We start from the raw sequence: 24,176 nt of genomic DNA, 5'->3' as shown, positions 1-24,176 counted from the left end.
GGAGGGTTCCCTTTTCTCCACACCCTCTCCAGCATCTATCATTTGTGGACTTTTTAATGATGGCCATTCTGACTGGTGTGAAATGATATCTTATTGTAGTTTTGATTTGCATTTCTCTAATATTGATATTGAGCGTTTTTTTCATGTGCCTATTGGCCATTTGTATATCTTCACTGGAGAATTGCTTGTAGTCTTCTGCCCATTTTTGGATTGGGTTTTTTTTTGTTATTAAGGTGTATGAGCTGTTATATATTCTGGAAATTAAGCCCTTCTGGGTCTTTTGCAAATATTTTCTCCCATTCCATAGGTTGTCTTTTTGTTTTGCTCATGGTTTCCTTTGCTGTGCAAAAGCTTATAAGTTTAATTAAGTTCCATTTGTTTATTTTTGCTTTTATTTCTATTGCCTGGGTAGACTGTCCTAGGAGAACATTTCTGAGATTTTTGTCGGATAATATTTTGCTTATGTTTTCTACTAAGAGGTTTATAGTGTCTTGTCTTATGTTTAAGTCTTTAAGCCATTTTGAGTTTATTTTTGTGTATGGTGTGAGGGAGTGTTCTAACTTTATTGATTTACATGCAGCTGTTCAGTTTTCCCAACACCATTTGCTGAAGAGACTGTCCTGAAACTAACATTGTAACTTTATTGAATTAACATTTCAATAAAAGATAAAATTTTAAAAGATGTTTGTTGAACTAGTTACAAATAAGAAATGACAGGTGCTAAGTTATCTGGTTGCTCTTCACAGGTCAGTCCCGCTGATGCTGGAATGGGGTTGCCTCAGATACAGGACCTCCTTGGCTGGGCACGTGTTGTCACTGAGAGGACTGTTTTTGAGACTTGGGGAAGCTCAATGTCCCTTGCCTTCTCGGTCCCTGGGCAGAAACTTCCCTGTAATACCGTTCCTGATATTCCCACGGAGATTCACTGATGACTTACCTTCTGTTTCTGTTCTTTTTTCAGAGCCTCAACGTGGGCAGAGGAGCCAGAAAGAGAGTAAGTGCTGAGGCCACCACAGTCTCTCAGCAAGGAGCTAATAGCAATTTTTCTGTTGAAATATTAGCTATGTATATTTATTTTTAGAAAACTCAAATGAGCAAAAAGAACATTAAAATCACCTCTAACTCTATCACCCCAGGAAACCTCTTAATTGACATGTGATACTATATCCGCCTAGATATGTCTATGCATATGTAAAAATTACACATATTCATCTTTAACTGGAATCAAACTGTATGTTATTTTATAATCTACTTTTTACATAATATATTTAGAATACTTTCCATTGCCAATAAATATACTTTCATAGCATCATTTAAAATTACTGCATAATAGTTTACTATATGTTCCTGAAGGCCATGCCATAATTTTGTTCAACAATGTTCCATTGTTGGACATTAAAAGACTTCCTTTTTTTCACTATTATGACCAATCCTCCAACAAACATTCATGCATTTAAGTCTTTAGGCATATCCTTGGTTATTTCTTATTATAAATTCCTATACATAGAAATTGGGCTCAAAGAGTATAAACACTTATTAGGCTTCTGATAAATATTTCCAAACTGCTCTTTAGAAAAAAAGGTTATGCTGATTTATGGGTGCCCATTTTCCCACACTACTGAATACTGGTTTGGTTTAGTTTTCACCAGTTTTGTAGTGAAAAACTGCATTGTTTTATTTTGTATATCTTCAATTGCTAGTGAGGGTGAATATTTTTTAATATGCCGTGGGCCACTTTGGCAAGATCTTTAACTGTCTCTCAGGGAAGGGAAAATCTTCTAGTCCTTGATTTTTTTTGCTTCAAGGGTTTTATGGGACTATGAGGCTCAAAGTTACTGGGTATGGAGAGTATCACTGTAAGAGTAACCTTAAGGTGGCAAATTAGAAAGTAAAATGTGAATTAGAGTTGAAGTAACTTAAAGAACAGCTGAGTGTCCTTTCATTTCCCATAAAGCCTTGCCTTTTGCCGCTGGTCCTGGCCATTAGCTCCCAGACTACATGGGAAGCAGTAAGGAGGAATCAGTTCTTCTGGTCCCACTACAGGGGCCAAAGGCCTGCCACAATGTTCCAGCTAAGCCTGAACCCCCAGGGCTGAGGTGGCCATGATTTTCCAGGCAATTAGAACTCTGGCCTGAGCAGATCCTTTAGACTCTTCCATGAGGAGTCTATTGTACATTTCATGTTCTGTGTGCAGGGCAGAGCTTGGCTTCTGAGAGGATTTGGGAACTAAAGGGCTTCCTGAAGCACTGCTTGCTTGTCTAAGCAGATCAGGCACTCTTGATTCTCACACGAGGTTTTGGTCCAGGATGAAGATTCAGGAACTGATGTAGGAGAAGGGACAGATGAATGGGCCCAGTCCAAAGCCACAGTTAAACCCCCTGACCAGCTGGATTTGACTGATGCGGTAAGTAAGCAGCATCCTACCCTTGCTCCTTCCACCTCCTCCAGCTTCCGAGATGTGTTCTGCACAGAACAGAGATGTGTCCTTCATCTCACAGGTGTGAGATGTCTGCTGACACCCTGGGGGCTCCTTGGAGCGGGGGGGACCCTCCATGTTTGACCCTCTTGGTACTTCTCTCCCTTAGGAGCTAAGGGAGGAGTTCACCCGGATTCTGACAGCCAACAACCCACATGCACCCCAGAACATTGTCAGGTACAGCTTCAAAGTAAGTCATCAGCTCTGGGGCAGGGGCCTCTATGTACTTCTTGGCTTGTTGATTTGCTACGTTGCAAAAACCTCTCAGCTATTAGAGAGATCACTTTTCAGCTGAGGTCTTTGGCTAGAACCCTGGGGTTTTACTTGGCGTTTTACAGAAATTTTTGAAATTTCTTTAAAGAATCTCCCTTGCAGTCTTACTAATTGCATTGCCTTAAGTGCCTTGCAGAGCCACTCTTTTCAGGAATCCTGAAGGGAATCATTTGGTTAGAAAAGTACTTCTCCAATGTGTACAACGTGTTTGTCACTAATAACATCAACCATTGGGTCTTCAGAAGCTGGGTGTTCCTCCAGCCAGACACATGGGTACAAACTCCCCTCTGGACAAGGAGCTGGCCTGGGAAAAGGCCCGAGCAGGTTCCGTTCTCAGAGTCTCCTGACATCACAGCCGCACAGGCCATGGACTCCATCAGGACATTCCTCTGGTACACGTGGTCTGGGCACATTCTCACTTGGGAGACATGTATGTGGCACATCTTTAAGGGGGAGAACACTGTTTTCAGCTGTAGCAAGGTCAGCCCCTGTGAGCCCTAAAGTCGAAGTGATACATACAGTATTTATTTCCTTTTTTGAAGATCTGTTTGTTCCATGCTTACTCTGTGCCAGTGTCAGGTCCTATATTAGAACTTTTAAATAGGGTATCTCATTTGATCCTCAGGTTTCTTTGATACAGGAACTATTTTTATCTTCATTTTATAGACATGGAGGATAAATTAGATAAAACAAATTACAAAAGTCACACAGCCAGGATTTAAAACAAAATTTAGACTAGCTTGACTGACTTTAAAGGAACATTACACTTCTTCTTTAAAAAAAAATTATGTATGTGTACACACACTCACACAGTTTTGAATATATATTAGAAATCCAGAAACCCATGGTACTAATTTCAAAAGATTCAAAAGAACAATGAAAATACAGTGAAAATTAAACCTTCCTCCCATGTCCTCTGCCTTGGAGACAACTACTATTAACAGTTTCTTTCTCTTTTTTAAAAAACAGTTTTTATTGAGATATAGTTTACATACCATACAAGCACCCATTTAAAGTGTACAATTCGGTGGCTTTTACTATATTCACAGATTATGCAGCTATCACTACAATCAATTTTAGGACAAGTTTCTTCTGTACAGCACAGGGAACTATTTTCAATAACTTGTAATAACCTTTAATGAAAAATAATATGAAAACGAATATATGTATATATATGCATGACGGGACATTGTGTTGTACACCAGAAATCGACACATTGTAACTGACTGTACTTCAATTACAAAAAATTGTTTGTGGAAGAAAGAATGAACAAGGTTACCCAGGCTTTAACCTTAGCCCTGCTTCTCATTTGCTGTGTGACCTGACAAGTCCCAAACCCAAACCTTTTCTAGATTTCTGTGATCCTCTTGTATGGAACAGGGGGACTGAGCATTTGGTATCCTGGAGGATCTATCCAGCCCTGGCATCCACTAAATACGGTGGAGAAAAGGCCAGGCCAGGCCAGGCATATTTGAAAACTGTGTGTGACCTCTCAGAGGTCTGTGGTCAGACAGGTGAGACAGGATCCCTTGGCATGGACGTAGGAGGCAGTGATAGGTAAATCTAGAGCTGCTCAGAGTTGGGAGAATGTATTTTAAAATATGTCCTTGACAGCTACATGTAAAATAATGAAATCAGAACATTCTCTAACACCATATACAAAAGTAAACTCAAAATGGATTAAAGACCTAAATATAAGACTAGAAACCATTAAACTCCTAGAGGAAAATATAGGCAGAAGACTCTTGACATAAATCATAGCAATTTTCTTTGGATCTGTCTCTTAAAGCAAAGGAAATAAAAGCAAAGACAAACAAATAGGACCTAATTAAGTTTAACAGTGTTTGCACAGCAAAGAAAACCATCAACAATACAAAAAGACAACTTACTGAATGGGAGAAACTATTTGCAAATAATATGATCAATAAAGGGTTAATATCCAAAATATATAAACAGCTCATACAACTCAACATCAAAAAAACCAAACAACCCAAAGAATGAGCAGAAGACTTGAATAGACATTTTTCCAAAAAAACATACAGATGGCCAACAGGCACACGAAAAGATGCTCAACATCACTAATCATCAGGGAGATGCAAATTCAAACGACAGTGAGACACCACCTCACACCTGTCAGAATGGCTAGCATCAAAAAGACCACAAATAACAAATGCTGGCAAAGATGTGGAGAAAAGGGAGCTCTTATACACTGTTGGTGAGGATGTAAATTGGTGCAGTCGCTGTGGAAAATAGTATGGAAGTTTCTTAAAAAAAAAAAAACCCTAAAAATAGAACTTACCATATGACCCAGCAATTCTACTCCTGTGTATATACCCAAAAAAAAAAACAAAAAAACAAAAAAAAAACCCTCCTCTAATTCAAAAAGATATATGCACCTCAGTGTTCATCACAGCACTATGTACGATTGCAAAGATATGGGAGCAACCTATGTGTCCATCATCAGATGGATGGATAAAGATGTGATATATATACCAAATGGACTAGTAGCCACAAAAAAGAATGTAATTTTGCTATTTGCAACAACATAGATGGACTTGGAGGATATTATGCTAAGTTAAATAAGTTAGAGAAAGAAAAAAAACATATGATATCACTTATATGCGGAATCTAAAAAATACAACAAACTAGTGAACGTAACAAAAAAGAAGCAGACTTACAGATATAGAGAACAAACTAGAAGTTACCAGTGGGGAGAGGGGAGGGGCAATATGGGGTAAGGGATCAAGAGGTCCTAACTATTATGTATAAAATAAGCTACAAGGGTATATTGTACAACACAGGGAATATAGCTACTATTTTATAATAATTATAAATAATTAAAATTGTGAATCACTATATTGTATACCTCTAACTTATGTAATATTATACATCAACTATACTTCAATACAATTTTTTAAAAAAGAAAAGAAACGTCTTTGAGGAAAACAAAAAACTAACAACTTCATTTCATTTGCTTCCACTTCTTTAAACTGGAATGCAGTGAAACCTTCAGGTTAACTGAGGATTTAGTGAGTTATAATTCTGTTAACAGACTATCTCAGGCCTTTAGAATGAAAGCAGACTATATTCTGATTCTAGCCCTTTCGGGGACCCCTGGTCTGACTCAGCCCCCTTTCTTCTTAGGAAGGCACATACAAACCTATTGGCTTTGTGGACCAACTGGCAGTTCACTTCAGCCAGGTCGGGAACCTGATCCCCAAAGACTCAGATGAAGGACGGCGGCAGCACTACCGTGATGAGTTAGTGGCAGGTAAGCCCCTGGGCCAGCCTGAGGCTGCAGCCCAGAACCTGGTCCCCTTCCTCTGGTCACTCTAGGGAGTAGACAGCTAAGCCAGAGCTTTGCAGAGCCTCTGCTTATGTGAAGTCTAACAGCTGGCTGTCCTGCATAGGTCTGGGAGCTAACCCGTGAGGCTCAGGCCAAGGAGAACCCCGGGGCAGGCGAGTTGTGAAAGGCAGAAACCAAGAAGGTCTTGCCCTGCCAAGGGGGTGGGGGAGTGGGATGGACTTTGGGCTCAGAGGCAATATCCGACCAAGGTTCTCAGGAGTCTGCCAAGGTGATGATGTCAGAAACAGAAATGCTTGAAGAAGAAGAAGAGCCCAAGGAAGCTGAAGCCGGGAGTCAAACAGATGTGCCTGCAGCTGAGGTTCAGTATAATCTTGCTCTCCCTCCCACCCCTTCCCGCCAACTGTGGCTGGAGGTTTCTGGGGTGGCTCATCTGGGGTGGGGGCTGAAGGTGAGGAGTTAGGAGACTGCAGGTGCCAACACCTCCAGCATCATCCCCCTCTCCCACTTCCGTCCTCTCCTAGGACATGACATCTACCCCCTCCCGATCCTGCAGCACCACCTTCCTCTCACAGCTGAGTCCTGGTCCTGTTGGTCTTTTTTTCCAGGCAGCTGAAAAAGTGGTTGAAGAAGAACTAATGACTCCCAAGCAGCCCAAGGAGCGAAAGCTCACCAACAAGTTCAACTTCAGTGAGAGGGCCTCACAGACCTTCAACAACCCTCTCCGGGTAGAGTGACCCCACCCAGCCCCTTTACGTCTCAGCTCTGCCCTGTGCAAGCCGGGGAGAAGCAGGCCTGACCCCAGCCCCAGCAGCCCTCAGCCTGGCAGGGTGACAAGGCAGACGCCGCAGTTTCTCTATCCACAGAGAGCTGGGGCATGTGTTCAGGTCACTGTAAGTCATCCCGGCAGGAGTTCAGAGGGAGTAACAGGAGACTGGAGCCCTCTACTGAGAAGCCTCATTCAAGAGGAACTTGAACTAGGCCTTGAAGAGGAGGTCAGCATCAGGGGAAGGGAGGGGAGGCAGGACTAGGAACCGATTGATGGTCTCTGGGATAGACTAGCTGGTAGAGGTTAGAAAAGTTTCCTGGCTCATAAGTATGGAGGACCCTGAGTACCAGGCTGAAAGAACCTCTCAGGGGTTCAGTTGAGAGACTCATATGTAAGGCAGTGCTCTACAGAAATCACTCTGTGAATGGAGGGCAGACATCTACAGGGTGGGCTTCTGGTGACTCCTAATCACCTCTGTAGTCCCTATGCTGATATCGGTAATCTGGGTGATACACAATAGGGAGGGGGGTGCATTCCCCTGGCAGAGCCAGGGACCTAAGGATTAGGAGGAAACCTTCTCAAGGTGAGGAATATTAGCCCAGTGGCCTGCCAGAGGTTGACCTCTGGCCTAGCATCTGGAGGCTGGCCAAGGTCTGACTTCCTGCAGATCTGTCCATTCCCCACTTGGAATTCTTCTTGGTTGAAACTGGCACAATCAGGCTTCACTGCCCCTACTTTCTAGCTTAGGTTTCTTCTGAAGGAGGCTTGGATGGAAAATTTAGCCTACACTGTATCATTTTGTCCTTTGCATGGGCCTTTCTTTACTTCCCCAGTGCTGTGTCCCACCCTTCCCTCAGCTCCAACCAAAATGCTTCACCTGGGAATATACTATTGGGTAAAGTGAAGAGTTGGCTTTCTGTGGGTCACCTGTCATCATTGATCTCTAGGACCGAGAATGCCAGATGGAGCCTCCTCCCAGGACAAACTTTTCAGCCACAGCCAATCAGGTGAGACCCTAGGTCAGTCTACAAGCCATCACTCCCTCCCCCTGTATCCTTGTCTAGCACCCTTGGCAACAATGGTGACTGTTGGGGTCAAAGATTCCTCTGGATGTCTGCCCTCCTTATCCATCCATCTCCTTGCTCCTTGTCCAGGCTCTGAACACCAGGCTCATGAGACAGTATGTCCCAACCCAGTGAGCTCTGAATTAGCCCAGGGCAAGACTGGCCAAGGGGCAAACAGGTATGGCTTCTGGGAGTTCCTCCAAGGCCAGGGGAGAATATTCGTCCCCATAGACTTTCTGCAGCCCGTGGCACCTCATGGCTGACTCTGAATTGTTAGCGCCCTGACCCTGCCCTTCCAGAAGCCCTCAGTGTTCCTGCAGTCTCCTCCTTTTACCTCAAGTCTTACTGGATAGCCATACTGATTTGGGCCGGATATGATGCCAGGTGATCTGAGCTCAGGTCCCAACTCTGCTGCTCACACTGTAGGATCCTAGGCAAACCATGTCACTCTTAATACCTCAGTTTCTTTCTCTGTCAAATGAGGATGACAAGTAGCTTCTCAGGGCTACTGGGGGGCTCTGAATGAGAGAACATTGAAGTACTGTGCAGTGTGGAGAACTGGCCCGTGGGTGAATTATTAAATGTAAGATACGCCTATCTGGCCTCCAGGTGGCAGTGACTGCTCAGCTCTGGGGAGCACACAGTGTGACCCGGGGCATTTGCCCAGCCCCAGATCTGTGCTGCTTCCTCTGCTGCTATCCTTGGGCTTCTCTTGTTGTCAGATCCAGTTAGCTGTGGTTCCCTTACTTTTTGTTTATCTTTTTATGCTGACAGGGTGTGGTCAGGGCTCTAGACAGCCGGTATGAGCCAACACGTTTATCTCATCTATATGGGGGGGGGGGTTCATTTTTTAAACTTCCTAGTTCATAGTCTTATAAATCACCAAGAAAAATGTGAGCTAGCTGACCTTTGCCCACTTGTTCTGTCTGATGGAGGTAGAAGGCTGGAACAATACTGATCTCCAGCTGACAGCCAAATTCCTGGTCTGCAAGGTGGAAAGCCCAGCCCAGGGGTGCTCTCAGAGCCCCTTCATTCCTGTCCTAGAGCTGATGGTTAGCAGGGAAGACAGACATTGAAAGCATAATTACAGAGAGCCAAGTAGAGGGTGCTATGAAGGCATGTGATGGGCTGAAGATCGACTCCTTAAGCCCTAAAGGCTGAAGAGGAGCTGGCTGGGTGAAGACTTTGCCCTGAGGTGATCCTTCTCATTTCACCCTTGCTTAGTGGGAGATCTACGATGCCTACGTAGAAGAGCTTGAGAAGCAGGAAAAGACCAAAGAGAAGGAGAAGACAAAGACCCCAGTGGCTAAAAAAATGGGGAAGATGGCCACAAGGAAGATGACATCTATGGAGTCCCAGGTTTGGTGAGGGCTCCCATGGCTCTGTCACAGAAAATGACTGAGCAGGCCCTTGGCTCCTGGGTAGATGGAAGCCTGGCTATCTGGGAGGACTTCACAGACACTTAAGAGGGGGGTGCTAATGATACTTATGAATAGTTCTTTCCTTGAGGGAAGGTGTGAGGAGGGCTTAACTGCCTCTGGCATTCCACATCTCCCCAATTTCATATAGGTCTGGAGGCTGGTAGGGATTCAGGATTGTTGGGCTAGGGGACAACAGGAGACATGAATGTTGTTAAAAGCCCAGTGTGCACCCTGCAAGAGCTGGAGTCTTCCTTGAGTAGGGTGTCATGTGAGGATAAGGCACCACCTTCCTGGGCAAGGGTTCATAGGGTTTAGGAGGGTGATTTTCTATTTGACCTTCAGTCCTTGGGTTTACTTGCACTGAATTCTTCAGATCCAGGAGCCAAGTCAGAGATGACCACAGGTACCAGAAAATCCAGGTCAATGGGTGTGGCCACCCTGGGTTGGATTTGCCATAAGGAGCTATGTAGGAGTCATTATAGGGGTCATGACGGGGGCTCACTGTGGTTGTAGCCAGCATACATTTGGGGATCATCATGGAAATTATAGTGATAAGTAATCTGCAGGGAAGGTCACCCTAGAGAGATGCTGAGGGGCCACATTTGTCCCTTCAATAGAGAGAGAGCTGGATCAGGAGCCAGAGTTGCAGTATGGAGATTAGGCTGAGTTTGACCTGCAATGGGGAGAGAAGGACAAGGTCCACAGGAAGCCAGGGTCTGGGTTCAGCACCTCGGAGAGCTCCTAGACAGCTCTCAGGGAAGTGGTTCTCCACCTCAGAATAAAAGCCAGGTTGGTTAAAGGAAGCTCTGCTTCCTTTGTCCGAAGTATTCCCACTTTCACTCAATTCCGTTCCCCTGATAAAGTCACATTTTAGGGGAGGTTTGAGGGTTCTCGGCCTTGGCTTAATAGGAACTGCCCCAATTCAGTTTCGTTCAATCCAGAACCAGAGTCTCTCCTCAGAGTACATCTGGAGCCCTGAGTGTCCCAACCAGGAAAGGTTGGTCAGGTTGGGGAGGGACTGGCTCTCTGTGTGGCGCCGAGAGCGTTGGCCCTAGAGTCCACAGATTTGAGTTTACACCCCACTGACCAGCTGGATTTTTCTAAAACCTGTTTTGTCGTCTGTAGAGACATCTTAATGATACCTAACGAATTGCAAGATTGTTGTGAGAACCCAAGATCATGTATGCACAGCTCTTAAGATAGTACGTGCTTAATACTGGTTGATAGGTGGTGGCTGTTAATGTGCCATGGCTGACGGAGCTTGAAAGTTTCACCTGAAGGAGTGCTGGCTACTATCCTCCTACATCACAGGAGCCATCACCAGACACACAAATCTCTGTGGCTGGAGGACAGAGTTAGGACCATGGGTATAGGACCCAGGGAAGTAGGTTTCAGCTAACAGGCTGTCTGACCACAGAAGCTGCTGCTTGCCATGGGGAGAATCATTTGCCAGGAAGCTGACGAGAGGAAAGGATTTCTGCTTTGGGTTAGGGAATTCTGACCAGGGGGAGCAGCTGGGACCAGATGAACTCTGAGGATTCTGATTATAAGACACCAATGAATGTCCTTGGTCAGTTTTCTGAGATAAACTTGGAGTCAGTTTGAAAACTGACAATAGAGTCTCAAAGGGTGATCCCCCATATGTGATTTTGTAAACCCCCACTACACTTGTCTGCATGTTTCCTCTGACACCACCACCACCACCACCACCAACCACCACTACCAGGCACTGGGCTACTGATACCATGGTCGTTATTACATTTACTCCTACAATGACCCAATGATGCAGGTAGCTTTATCCATCCCACTGCATCCTGAATACGCTAAAATACAGAGATGTAACTTACCTAAACATGCTACTTGGCTCCTAATCTGTGGGATGGGATGGGAATGCAGGTCTGGGTGGTCTTAACCACTGCCTGACACTGTCACTCCTGGGAAATCTCATCCTCGAGAGCCAGGGGCCTGGCCTCGAGCCCATCTGGAGGGCTGCCCACTCTACTGGCTCATTCCTGCCACCTGCCCTAAACTCTTTGGGCCCTTCTTGCCAGCCCCAAACTCTTGCTCCTCTATTAACCTGTTAAATGGTTTACATTGTGGATTTATGGAATTTCACATAATGATGATCTTGTTTTTCAGTTCAAAAAGAGTCATTTCCCCCTGACATGAAACTTCCTGCTTTCTCTTTGGTCTCGGCTGTGAGCAGGGCCCTGGGTTAGGAGTCAATTCTGACTTGTACTCCTGGTGTAAAAGCATGTCTCTTTCCCCTCTCTGGGCCTGTGTCCTCCTCAACTCCTGACTGAAGGAGCTGGCCCAGAAGGTCTCTGACAGGACCTTTAATGGGAATCCTTGTTGTTGTGCAGGCTAGTGAAACCTCTGTCTGCATCAAAGAAGCCTCCTACCTGCCCTGTCTGCTGTCCCCTCCCAAACCCTTCCTGGGTGCCCTTCAATGTCCTGTCTTGTGCCCAGAGATGTGCCTTCTCCAGAATAAGCTCAGGATGAAAGAGCGAGAAAAAGACCCAGGGGCCAAGTATGGCAGTGCAGACTCCTTGTGCCACTTGTGAGCTGGGCATTCCTGGAAGGGGGTGATGGCGAGAACTAGGCCTTGAGGCATGAAGACATACCTTTACAGAGCTGTCTGGGGTGGGCGGTGTCAGAGAGGCATTGCTGAGCCAACTGCAAGTCAGGCTATGGCTCAAGGCACGACCTTTCCAGATGCTGGCTTATGAAGACCTGTGGCCTCTGTATCTCCACAGAGTGATGACATCACCAAAGTGACCCAAGCAGCTAAAATCGTGGAGCGGATGGTCAACCAGAACACATATGATGATGTTGCTCAAGGTAAGGTTTAAAGTGTGGGCAGCTACTATCATTGCCTGTATTAAAAATCCCTTACATAAGGTGAGTATTTGAGTGTCCCATGCTAGGTCCTACAGGTGCAAGGGGAGAAAAAATGACCCCTCCCTCTTCTGGATGTCACTAGGGAGATAAGCCTTACACAGATCAAACAGAAACAATGGCGTGAGCAAAAAACGGGTGTAATGATGAGATCTGACAATGGTGCAGCAAAACCTCCTGCGCCGTAGTGATTTAATGTCATCTTCCCAACAGTCCTGGGAGGCGGCGGAGCAGAGATTTTTATCCCTTCTTCACACACAAGGAAGCTAAGGACAAGGCCACCTGATTAGTGAATGATAGAGGGGACCCAAACCTAGTTCTTGAGCTTCCTAATTCTGTGCTCTTTTCTCTAGTCTGTCTGGCTTAGGGACAACATAAGTGCTAGAGCGCAGACAGAAACTGCTCAGGGGATCCTCAAGAATGAAGGAAGAGAAATGAGGACGGCTTCAGGGAGGGCTGAGCTCGATGCCAAGGGATACCCCGAGTTTGGGAGATTAGCAGAAGGCCAGATGTCCTGGGCAGGGGGGCACGGGCAGTGACTCAGTGATGAAGATGAATTGCAAAGGACTCTGGAGACAAAGGGCAGCAGGCTCAGTGACCCAAACAGGGGCTTTGTTGGGAAGTGGAGAGTTCAGCCTGGAGAGGTGGTTGGAGCCAGTTAATGAAGGACCTTGAGTATCATGCAGGAAATCTGAGCTTGCTCTGCAGAGAGTTCAAAGTTACTGTCCAGGCAAGGCCACGGCCTGAGGAGAGCAGGGCTGCAGGCAGGTATGACTGGGCAGAATACAGGGACAGAGGTGAGGATGAGGTTCAGGTGTGGGGTGGAGTGGGCCTCCCATAATGCACCATCGGGGATGGAGACAAAGGAGGAGTTATAATAGTGGAAAGCAAGCACCAGCATTCGTGCTGTGCAAATTACATGTGTTATTTTATTTCACCCGGGTTAGCCACACTGTCAGGTGAATACCACTATTATCTCCATCTTATAGATGAGACAGTCAGGCTGAAATGTTGTTCAAAACCACAACTAGTATGAGATGTGAGCAGCACAATCCGGACTCGAACACAAGCCCCTTGGATCCATAGCCTGAGCACTTCAGCACGAAGCTACAGAGCCACTGAACTGGAAGAGACATTTCAGATAAACATTCAGTAGGCCTATGTGAGTGATTAATTAGTGATGAGGCGAAGAAAGAGATTGATTCATAATCACTTAAATCCTGGGGGCCTGGGAAATTCTGATGTCTTTGACAGAGCCAGGGAAACGGAATCCTTCCCATGGCGTGAACAACACATTCCCAAGTGGCTTGTATTTCCCTAAGAGGTTGTGCATTTATCTGGAGCAGCTGCCTCCCCAGAGTTGGCAGCTCCCCACTGCTGGCTGGTCTCCTCCGCTGACAGCCTAGGGCTCTTCTTAGTGACTTGATGCTCATTGCTCACCCTGGGACAGAGGAACCAGGGCTGCCAAGACCAGCAGCCTAAACAAGCCCCCTTGTTATCATTCAGGCTGGAAAACGACCTTGAGTGCTTTTCAAAGCTGTCAAAGTACACGGCAGCTGTGAATGAATTTGTCACTCACACAGCTTGGCTTCCTGAAACCCAGCCTCTGCAACCAGCCCACCAAAGGGCTGCAAACATGATTAATACCCATGGAGACACTGGCCTTCGTGAACCTTTTTCATTTATAAGAACACAGTCACATAAAAATGCATTGAACTTTGATTTTTTTAATTGCATACACTTTTCCCTTTGGGAAAGTGTAATCACAAAGGAGAAGTGAAAACAAAGTGTTACCAATTAATCTCTTCTCTGAAATGAAGTATTTTCAAAGATAGTCTGAGCTCAGGGATCTCTGAGGTGATCAAGGCTCATGCCTCCAACCACTCTAATCGGTTTTTGTTCTGAGCCATTTTGGAGGTTTGAATGTAGTCCCCAAACCTCGGAACTTGGGGCATTGTGAGAGAAGCGGGGGCCGTGCCTGGGCATGTCCTTGACCGTGTTGGATGAGAAGATTCATTTTCTAATAGGTCACCTTCAGTTGGAAAGCAAACTGAGAGCCACTTCACTTCTGTTGATCTATTTCGTTGCCTTCTTTGGACAGCCACTGGGAGTCTGCACTGTGGCTGGCCCTGTGCTGGGCACTGTGGGACCAGAGATGAAAATGATACGCTTCCCACTCCCCAGGAGCTGTCTGGTGGGGAGACAGGCAAAAGGATAAAGAGAGGCAATGCTGTGTAACAGAAGTTTCAGTAGATGAGAGGCGGGGCTGGAATGGAGGAGGAGGTGAATTCTGCTCAGCAAGAAGGTGAAGACCTTACCAACGAGAAGTTTGATCTGGATCCAGAGTGAGCGGGAGTTTTCAGGAGGAATAGGACAGTTTAGACACTGTTTGGTATAGAGGATATGTGAACAGCCAGCTGGAAATAACATGGAAGTAGTGGCCTGGAGCCTTGGTTTGACCAGGGAGCACCCATGCAAGGGGAGCCATTGAGGGGTTTTCAGGGGGCTGGGGGAGGTGGTGTGGGGAGGTGGTTTATTTGTTCTTGCTCTGGTAGCTCTGTGGAACATGCACAGGAGGAGGAGTGCCCAGACGTAGAGAGGCCAGCTAGGAGGATGGTGTAACAGTCTGGGTGACGGATACTGGATCCTGAACCTAGGTCGCGGCTATGCATTTAGAGAGAAGTCAGTGGACTGAAAATATAATCAGGATGGGAAGGGATAAATTGAGAGTTCGAGATTTGCAGATACTGACTGGTATATATAAAATAGATAAACAAGTTTATACTGTATAGCACAGGGGACTATATTTGATATCTTGTGTAGCTTGCAGTGAAAAAGAATATGAAAACGAATATATGTATGTTCATGTATGACTGAAGCATTGTGCTGTACACCAGAAACTGACACAACATTGTAAACTGACTATACTTCAATAAAAATACAATTTACCTAAAAAAAGAAAGTAAATAAAATACTTCAACTTAGAAAAAAGAGATAATCAGAAGGAAAATATGAGAGTTGATAGAGATCAGTCAAGGATTACGCAGATTTCTGGTTTAGACAAGTAGAAGGAAGGCTGCGGCTTCTACCTAAGTTAAAGGAAACGAAAGGTAGAGGCAATTTAGGGCAGGAGATGAGCTTGAGTTCAAAAAACCCATCAAGGATCTAGGCAGCTTCACTATAGTGGGGCTTGACAGTGGAAATGAAGATGGGCAAACCTGGAATTTTATCCTTGTGGACATAGCCACTTTAATGTAATTTAACTCCCAAACCAATGATGAGAGTAACAATATTACAGAGAACTTACTATGTGCCAGATATTTTCTTAAGTACCTTACAGATTTTAGCACTTAATCCTCACAGCAGTCCTTTGAGATAGGTTCTATTACTAATCCCACCCTGAAATGCAAAGAGGTTAATTCTTTTGGCCAAGGAGGTCCGGACAGAAAGTGGCAGTCCCAGGGCTGACTTAGCCTGTGTTGTGTTTAAGATTTTAAGTACTATGAGGATGCTGCCGACGAATACCGGGACCAGGAGGGTACACTGCTGCCTCTCTGGAAGTTCCAAAATGACAAAGCCAAGCACCTGGCCGTCACCGCCCTCTGCTGGTGAGTGTAGACACTGCAGAAAACCTGGAGTCCTTGAGTGCCTGCTGGGTGCCAAGCCCTGAGTAGGGTGCTTCTACTGCACTTCACCACCTTGGTGACACGTAGCATTATGGGGAAAAAAATGAGACTGGGATTCTTACGGGATCATCCTAAGTCTATAAGCTTAACAGTAGATGTCTGCAGTGTGGTTAGGCAGCAGTATTCACGGGAAGGCTCGTGTCTGTGGGAGAGCAATGTCCACCTCCTAGGCCAATGGATTCTTATTTCTTTGGCAGGAATCCGAAGTACAATGATCTGTTTGCAGTGGGACATGGCTCCTGTAAGTAATCTATTTGTTCATTTGCTCACTCAACCAGCAAACACTAAGTACTAACTCAGTGCAGAGCTCTCTGCCAGATGTGAAAGACACAAAGATGACTAAGATCTAGTCACTGCCCTCAGGCACTCACAGTCTCGTAGGGACCCACAATCATACCAGCAATTAGTGCTCAGTAAAGGAATATGCCAAAATGAGCCTTGAAAGAGTTATTATGGTAAAGGAAGAGGGGGAGAGGACTTCTGGCAGCGGGAGCAGCATATGCAAAGGTCCAGAGGCATGAGAGATATGGGAGGAAACAAAGCTGTGGAGGGGGCCAGAGTTAGACCCCAAAGGGCTTGGTAAGTTATCCCAAGAAATGTGGGCCTTCTCCTGAGGGGTAACCACTGAATTTGAGAAAGGCTGGGACACAACCACTGCCAGGCGGAATTGCAGGTGTGAGACAGAGGCTGGGAGACCAGTTGGGAGACTGGTGAGGCATCCTAAGGAAAGACAGTGAGACTTGAACCACAAGTGCAGAGTGGGGGTGGAGAAGTGGGTTTGAGAAGCATGAGTCGGTAGACTGGACCGGATCTGGGGAGGGATGGGATGGTGGGGGCTGAAGGAGGGGTTTTCTGAGCAGGCCCTGGAGCAAGTGCTTGATATTTAGCACTTGTCCCTTGAGCCCAGGAAGACCACCAGTGCCCAGGGTATTCCCTCCCCGCCAGTTTCCCCCACCGCACAGCAGGAGGCAGCACTACGGAAACTGGGCGGCCCTTTGCTTTCCCTTGAGTTCCTCGGTCCCAGCAGAAGCCCCTACCGCAGCGCAGGCCTGCACATTCCCCCTTCCTGACAGGAGAGGGCCCCATACTTCGCATTAGCCGCAGCTCCCCTGGATGACAGCACGTTCTCCAGCGGGGAGGGTTAGCTTCTACGAACAGAAAAGCCTTCCTATTCTCCGAGCTGCTGCTGGCTGGCAGGCGCACAAGCTCCTGGTCTCTGCCCCTCAGACCGCCTGTCCGCCAAGCCCATTCTTTGACGGGAGCTGGGGGGGCGGGTTGCGGGGGGGGGCAGGCATGGGGTAGGGGGAGTTGGTGTTTGTCATTCCTCTCAGGGAGGAGCCTCTGGAGCTGCTCCCAGTCTCAGGGTCTGGGCTGCCTTTGAGGATGCCCTAAATGCCCGCTTTGTGTCCCTACTCTTGAGGATGGGCTGCTGCCAAGCGGGAAGCGCCCACCCCCTCTGGCAGGGACCTAGCACATTCCTCCCCCTCGGCTGCAGCTACTGGGCCTGGAACAGGGCCGGGGCCGAGCAGGCCCTCCCAGGAGTGGGTGTGGACCCCTCCACAAGGCTGCTCTCATCTCAGCCCAGGCTCTCTGCCCAGGACTGAGGTGGGGTTGTGGGGGCTCCCCAGCAGGTGGGAGGGGAACTGTTTCAGCTCTAGTCCCCTCTTCCTCTTGCCCAGGAGTGGAAGAGGGGTCGGCTGGTTGGGGTCATCTAGAGGTTGTCCATAGGGGCAGCCTTAGCCAGCAGCAGTGGAGTGGCCCAACCCCCAGGAATTGATGGCCCCAAGCCCAACAGGCCAGCAGCCTCCTTTGGGCAGGCACACACCCAGGAAGGGGCTCTTTGTCCTTTGTTGGCCACATCCACGCGCCTGGGTGGCACCACTTCTGACTGCAGGATCCCTTCCCAGTGGTGTGACCTGGGGCCAAAAGCCACTCTGAGCCACTCCGAGCCTCACTGGTGACATGGAGAGGCTGACGCCTGCCAGCGCTCCATCCCAGGGCTGTTATGAGACACATTTGGAAGAAAAGTAGCAAACGTGCCCTGTGATCTGTAGGAAACACCCGCGCATAAAGGACAACCATGGCTGATTTGTCTGTCGTGCTGTCTCCTAGCTTTCCTGCAGGACCCTCAGAGGGCCTGAGCAGAGAGGGGGCTGGGGGACAGAGGGGAATCGGACGAGGCTCCTACCTCTTCTCTTAGAGAGCGGGGCCTAGCAGCAGCGGCGGCGGTGTTTGCTCTCACTGGCACAGGAGCTGTGGACTAGCTTTCCGTTGGGCATCTGTTCTCCAGAGCCTTGAATGTCTCAGCACCACTCTGCAGAGGCCTGAGCAGAGCCAGGCTAGGCCGGGACTGTGAAGGGCCCGTGTATTCACTTCTGAGGTTGCCTCTGGGAGTCCCATGCCCTCGAGTGCCCAGGTGCCTCCCTGGAAGAAAGAGGACAAAACTGAGACAGGCAAAAGAGCCCCTAGTTACTGGATGAGGTCACTGGCACCTGTCACACTGTCTTTGAAAGCTCCCAGGTGCCAGCCTCCCATCATCAGACTTTGCCTCATGTGGACAAACTCTGTAGTGAGAATTTGTGTTTGTTATTGGGTTTGACCAGCTCAGCCCAGGACTCCTCTTGCCTGGAATTCCCAGGTGTTTATTCTCTGACCCAAATAAATAAGACTTGGGCAGGGGTAAGCATGTACCCTAGGAAAGATGGGGCTAATCCCACATTTGGGCACAAGGCTGGTTGACTGGAGCCAGGCCAGGAACAAGTAGTTGGGGAGAAGTGTCCGGGCAATTGCCTGCAACAGCACAGAAGCAGTCACACCTGCCTCCCTTGTGGCTGCTGGGTACCAGGTGGTGGGCACAGCAGGCTGCGTGTAGGGCAGAGACTAGGGTGCCCAAAGGGCCAGGCTCCATGTCTCAGCAGAGTAGAGAAAGGCTGTCAGCAGGTGAAGACAGATGGAGGAACACTGGAGGGCAAAGGAAGGTAGTTCAGGAAGAGATGGAGCAAAGCTGGGATGCAATTCTATCAGCTGGCTGTATTGAAGGGGTCCCTTCCAGGCCATTAGGCAGCTCATAACAGCGAAACAGGGACTCCTCATGATCTGTTGGGCAGGGATGGTGGAACAGATCCTGGACACCCTGTGTGGTCCTGACTGGCTATCACACAGGAGATGGGGAGGAAACCTCCCAGCAGGCCACATCTTGGAAGGGCAGAGGAGCCAGCTATCCCTCAGCGCAGCCACTGAGGCACAGCACCCTCAAAAGGGGCCAAAGTCAGGCCCCGAGTCCCAGCGTTAAATCCATTCCCACTCTGTCCCACCACATCCTGGCCTGTCCCTCAGCCCGCCCAGGCCAGGGATACACTTGTAGAGATTTAAATCTTTCCTGATCATTTATTTGTCAGCTTCACTAATTAAGCAGTGTTAATTTCATTTACTGAAAATGGAAATTCATCCACCTCATTTCTCCCTGTTCATCCTCCGCACACAAAATCCATCACTCCTCAGCTGCAGGCTGCGCAAAATTTACAGGACTAATTATGTTGTCAGGTCTCTTTGTAAATACAGTCCATAAAGGCCACTGTGCTCGCCGGGTTGTAGTGCAAGGGCATTCCCGTTGTTAGTTTAATTACTGGTTAGTTATTTAGGTTCTCAAATGTTTGCCTCATTTTCCCTAAATCAAATTAAATGTCCGCTTGATGTATTCTGTCTCCAAGGCCTTGCTCCTATTTCCCACACTATTTAAATATGACTTCTAATCGGGTGAGATCATTTGGAAAAGCCCAGCTGCCTGGGAGGCTGAACCCAGCCTGGCACCGCGGCCTCGGGGCCATGCTGGAGGCTCGGAACCATCTAGCACTGATGTCCTTTCTTGGGGGAAGCCTCAGGATAGTCCCTTGCCTTTGAGGAGACTGCAAATCCTGACCCGAGGGGCACTTGTCTTCCTGGAGTCCAAGGTGGCAGGGCTGGGGTGTGGGAAACTGTGGGAAGGTTTCATTATTGTCATCAGAAGAGCAGGAGATCATTGCCTCCATCCCCCTGACTTCTAGAGGGACTGCTTCCAAACCACCCCAGGAAAAGCTACCGTCTATGGGGCTGTTGGGCTGCACCCCACAGGCCTGCAAGCCTTGGAATTGTCCATTTGGGAGACCGGAGAAGGAGCCTGGAGAGAGCAACACAGACGTTAACAGATTATTGGATCGGGAATCTTACAAGTCAGACGCAGAAGGTCCTGGACTAACACTCCACCATGCACGACAGAAGGCAGGCAGGACGCGGCAGCAGTCCTCACTCCTGGGGGAGAAGGAGGCTACCATTTATAGAGGGAATTAACAACAGGTTCGCTCATCGGTTACCAGGGAAACCAGCGGCTAGGGCAGGGGGCAAGCACATAGGTAGTTACTGATTAAGGCCCATGATTAAGAAGATTGGATGGTCATGTGAGTGAGGTGTAGGTGAGGCAGGCGCTGGTCGAGCAGGGGCTGTACAGAGAGCAAGAGAGCAGCCACTCTGAGTGGCCTGATCACACAGGGGCCTCTCCCCCTGATTCCTGAAGTAGAGTTTGGTCAACCTTCCCTGAATGCCCACTTTATCAGTTTCCTATTGCTGCAGTAACAAATGACCATGAACATAATGGCTTAAAACAACACAAATTTACTATCTAACAGTTCTGGTGGTCAGATGCCTAAAGTGAGCTTTGCCGAGCAAGACTCAGGTGTCAGCAGGGCTTCATTCCTTCTGGAGGCTCTAGGGGAACATCTGTTTCCTTGCCTTTCCCAGCTTCCAGAGGCTGCCCATACCCCATGGCTTGTGGCCTCCTTCCAGCTAGCAACTGCATCATTCTGACATCTGCTGCTATTGTGCCACCCCCTTCTCGGGCTCTCCTGCCTCCCTCTTTCCCTTACAAGGACCCGTGTGATTACACTGGGTCCACCCAGATAATCCAGGATAATCTCCCCATCTCAAGGTCTTTAACTTAATCACATCTGCAGAATCCCTTTTGCTGGGCAAAATAACATATTGATGGGCTCTGGGGATTAGGACATGGACATCTGGGGGGGCACTATTCTGCCTACACAGCCCCCTCCAAGCACCTCTTACATGACTTAATAAGGGAACTGTTAAACAGCTGGTGCCTTGCAGTCTGCCCTGGGCTGGACTTGTTCAGGACGCCACAGGAAGAGCAGAGGAGGCCTGCCAACTGAGGCTGGCTTGGTGTCCTTCTCTCTGCAGCTTGGCATACACTGCTCTCTGACCACTGACCTGGCTTCAGCCAGATGCCCCAACGTGCCCTCTGCCTGCCTTGCCCTCCCTGAATCCTGAGCAGAAGCCCAGGCTCCTCCTGACAGTTGGAACTCTCCAGAGTGGCCCCCTATGGTCCTGAGCTCTTACGCACAGGGCAGGGGTGGAGCTGTGGAGCCGAGGCCCACACTGCTGGTTGCCAGTTCAAGAAGCCATCCATCCATGATCCTCACTGGTTTCCACCTGCCAGGGCCCTAGTAGAGGGAACTGAGGGCAGTGAGAGCTTTGTTCTACAGTGGAATTAAGTCACCCTTCCCCTGAGACTATGGCTTTCTGAGAACTGCCAGATCAGGCTCTGTTAGGAAATAGATTCTCCTCCCCCAAATCTTGTGGATCACTGAAGGTCAGGGAGGCCTTGGAGATTATCCAGCAGAGCAGGGTTAGCAGGAGGCAGCCCTCCCGCTGGAGACAGTCAGCCTGTGGGCCTCGCCAGGCCACGCTCACTCACTCCGTCCTTTGGTGGCAGGCTAAGCAAAAGACCCGCTCACAAGCACCTGTAATAAGGAGGTAGAGGCAGAGGAGTTCCTGGGAGTAGGGAGGGCACTCACAGAGGAGAGGCTGAATGGTGTAGAAGGCTTCCTGGCAGAGGGCAAAAGTGCAAAGCAGAGCTAAGGCCAGGCCAGTGGCCCTCTCCCCCTGTCTTGGAGTCACAGACTGGGTGTTTGCTTTCTCTCTCTCTTTCCCCCTCCCTTTCTTTCTCCCCCTCTTTCCCTTTCCCTATTCCTCTTTCCTTTTCAGCCAGCCACATGTACTTGCTGAAATCTTGTGGCCTAGAAGAACTTGGAATTCCTTCACTGCCCCCAGACTTTAGAGCCTCTGCCTCTTTATACAATGGAATGTGCAGTTGGGGCTCCTGTCTGTGTCACTGAACCCTCCAGTCCTGCTCTGAGGAGCCAGGTAGTTTGTGGGATTCAGGACAAAGTACCCCAGGGCCCAAGGCTCTGTGAGCCTTGAGCCCGATGGGATTCTACCACTCACTGGGGACTGAGTCACTGTAGGTGACCTTGATGCCAATGTCTTACTGGGACTGCTGGTGACCTGGTTGGTGGCATCATCCTGGGAGTGATGGCAGGCTGAGCAATGATGTCATAGGACTGCTGGTAGCCTAAGCGATGATCACATGGACACCATCGATGGTCTGAGTACTGATGTCATTTTAGGACTTCTGGAAGACAAGAGGATGGTATAATGGGGGGACTGTTGCAAGTCTGGGCTGTGATGTCACACTGGGTGCACTTAGAGAATGGGACAGTGAGGTCTCATAGGGGCCACTGGAGTCAGGGATGAGATCATAGGATGAGGTAGAGTGGAGAGGAAGCCCCAGTTACATGAGGGTTTTTCTGTGCTTTCCTGGTGTGATTTGGCAGACAAAGCCCTGAATCAGAATTCAGGAAACACAGAGTTTAGCCATGATTAGCAGCTGTGATCTTCATGTCAGGAGGGCTCATGGCAAGTAGTAGAGACCATTAGAGCCAGCTTAAGAACGGGAGGCTTACTCTCAGGATGCAGGTGGCCTGGGAATTAAGGCAGGATCTAAGGTCTTAGTGTGGTTGGTTGCTCTCTGTTTCCCCCTCTCGTGAAATCCACGCTTCTCTCTGCCAGACGTTTCCTCTCATCGTGCTTGACTGCCCTGACCCTTACACATTCTCTAGCCCAGATTCTGGAGGGACTGGCTTTGCCAGTCACCACCACCCCATTAGGTCTGGTGCCCCCTCCCCTCCTTTCTCCACCTCCATGTAAAGATCAGATTAGTGCTCTTAACCTGAGCAGGGTAATTTCAGCTATAAACAGTTTATTGGGTGTGCCAAACACCAAATGATGGTCTAATGCCCCAAGGCACACATTTCTCTCCTCTGGCCTCAGTTTATCCACCTATCAAATCCAGCTTCTGGTCCCAGTGGTTCTGTGAGTAGGTCAGAGATGTTCTCAACTGCAGAGTTACTAGGCCAACCTAAGGCTTCCAACCTTCCTCTCCCGGGTGCGCTGGTCATGAAGACTCTGCACCAGCAGGGGCGAGGGGCGCTTGAGGTGTGTCTAGAGAAAGTGAGTCATCACTGCTGTCTCTCAAGAGGCCAGATCTCATGCCGCAGTGAGAGCAAGCTTGAGGGGCATGCCTGCCTCAGCTCCGTGGTGCAGTAAGGAAAGCGTCTGAGCATCGGAGTCCTGAGCCGGAGCAGCAGTCATCCAGCCACCCACCCTTCCATTCATCCTGTTGCCCTGCATCGAGGCCAGATTGGCCTTCAAGGGCCTCTCCAGCTCAGCTCTGGCCTGGCAGTTAATACTCTGATTACCCAGTGAGGGTTGCCCATTCAGCCGCAGGGGCTGGCCCTCTGTGACCATACTAGGGGCTGCTGAGGGCAGGCCCACGGCATCTAGAGTGGAGTGTTTCTGTCCCTGCCAGGGTCGGCCCTGGGGGAGCCCAGATCAGGTGCTTGGGATTTGCCTAATGAACAAGGGGAGCTACCATGACTGTCGCACTGCACAGTGTAAGCCTTTCATAGTCTGGCTGAAAGACACTCCCCGCAGCCAGCTGTAGATTGCTTTCTGAATTCAAGAGTCAGCCCTCGGGGCCCACCCTGGAGCCCTACTCCCACCCCACCTCAAGGCCAGTTCCCCACTGGGCACAGGGTGACCCAAATTGGCTTTCCTCACTTTCCCCAGAGCAGAAGCATTTTCCTTCCCAAACCACTGCGTGACTCCCCCACAGCTCAGGCTGGACCCCCAGTACCTTCCATTCCAGGGGCAGCCCCCTCCTTGCACAGGAAGCCTTCCTTGCAAGTGATCAGGGGAGGGGTTCCTGACAGGAGTCCCAGTGCTGGTAAAAATTAGCCACAGCAAAGGAAGGTGGGCTCCTCTATAGGTAGCTGCTCTGGTCGGCATGCCCTCTGGCCTCGGCTTCCAACTCTACCCACCTAAGGCCAGCCTGGCTCTTGGCTGCTCCCTGTTCCCTAACCCTGGCTCCCAGGAAGCATCAGCGGTGTTTGCAGAGG

At 48.6% G+C, this 24,176-nt stretch overlaps 1 protein-coding gene across 1 annotated transcript in view; it reads left to right on the top strand.

Moving 5' to 3' along the window:
- Positions 1–24,176, top strand: part of DNAI1 (dynein axonemal intermediate chain 1) — a 55,000-nt gene that overhangs the window by 16,764 nt on the left and 14,060 nt on the right. Inside the window, exons 2-12 of the mRNA XM_072959230.1 lie at positions 962–994; positions 2,306–2,404; positions 2,586–2,666; positions 5,894–6,020; positions 6,305–6,414; positions 6,662–6,781; positions 7,770–7,829; positions 9,111–9,245; positions 12,064–12,148; positions 15,696–15,813; positions 16,089–16,132. Of these exons, the coding sequence (XP_072815331.1) occupies positions 962–994; positions 2,306–2,404; positions 2,586–2,666; positions 5,894–6,020; positions 6,305–6,414; positions 6,662–6,781; positions 7,770–7,829; positions 9,111–9,245; positions 12,064–12,148; positions 15,696–15,813; positions 16,089–16,132 (1,012 nt within the window). The remainder of the gene's footprint in view (positions 1–961; positions 995–2,305; positions 2,405–2,585; positions 2,667–5,893; positions 6,021–6,304; positions 6,415–6,661; positions 6,782–7,769; positions 7,830–9,110; positions 9,246–12,063; positions 12,149–15,695; positions 15,814–16,088; positions 16,133–24,176) is intronic.

Source organism: Vicugna pacos, chromosome 4, assembly GCF_048564905.1.
Source record: "Vicugna pacos chromosome 4, VicPac4, whole genome shotgun sequence".
In the NCBI taxonomy this organism is placed as follows: domain Eukaryota; kingdom Metazoa; phylum Chordata; class Mammalia; order Artiodactyla; family Camelidae; genus Vicugna; species Vicugna pacos.
This window is presented reverse-complemented; position numbering and strand designations above follow the sequence as displayed.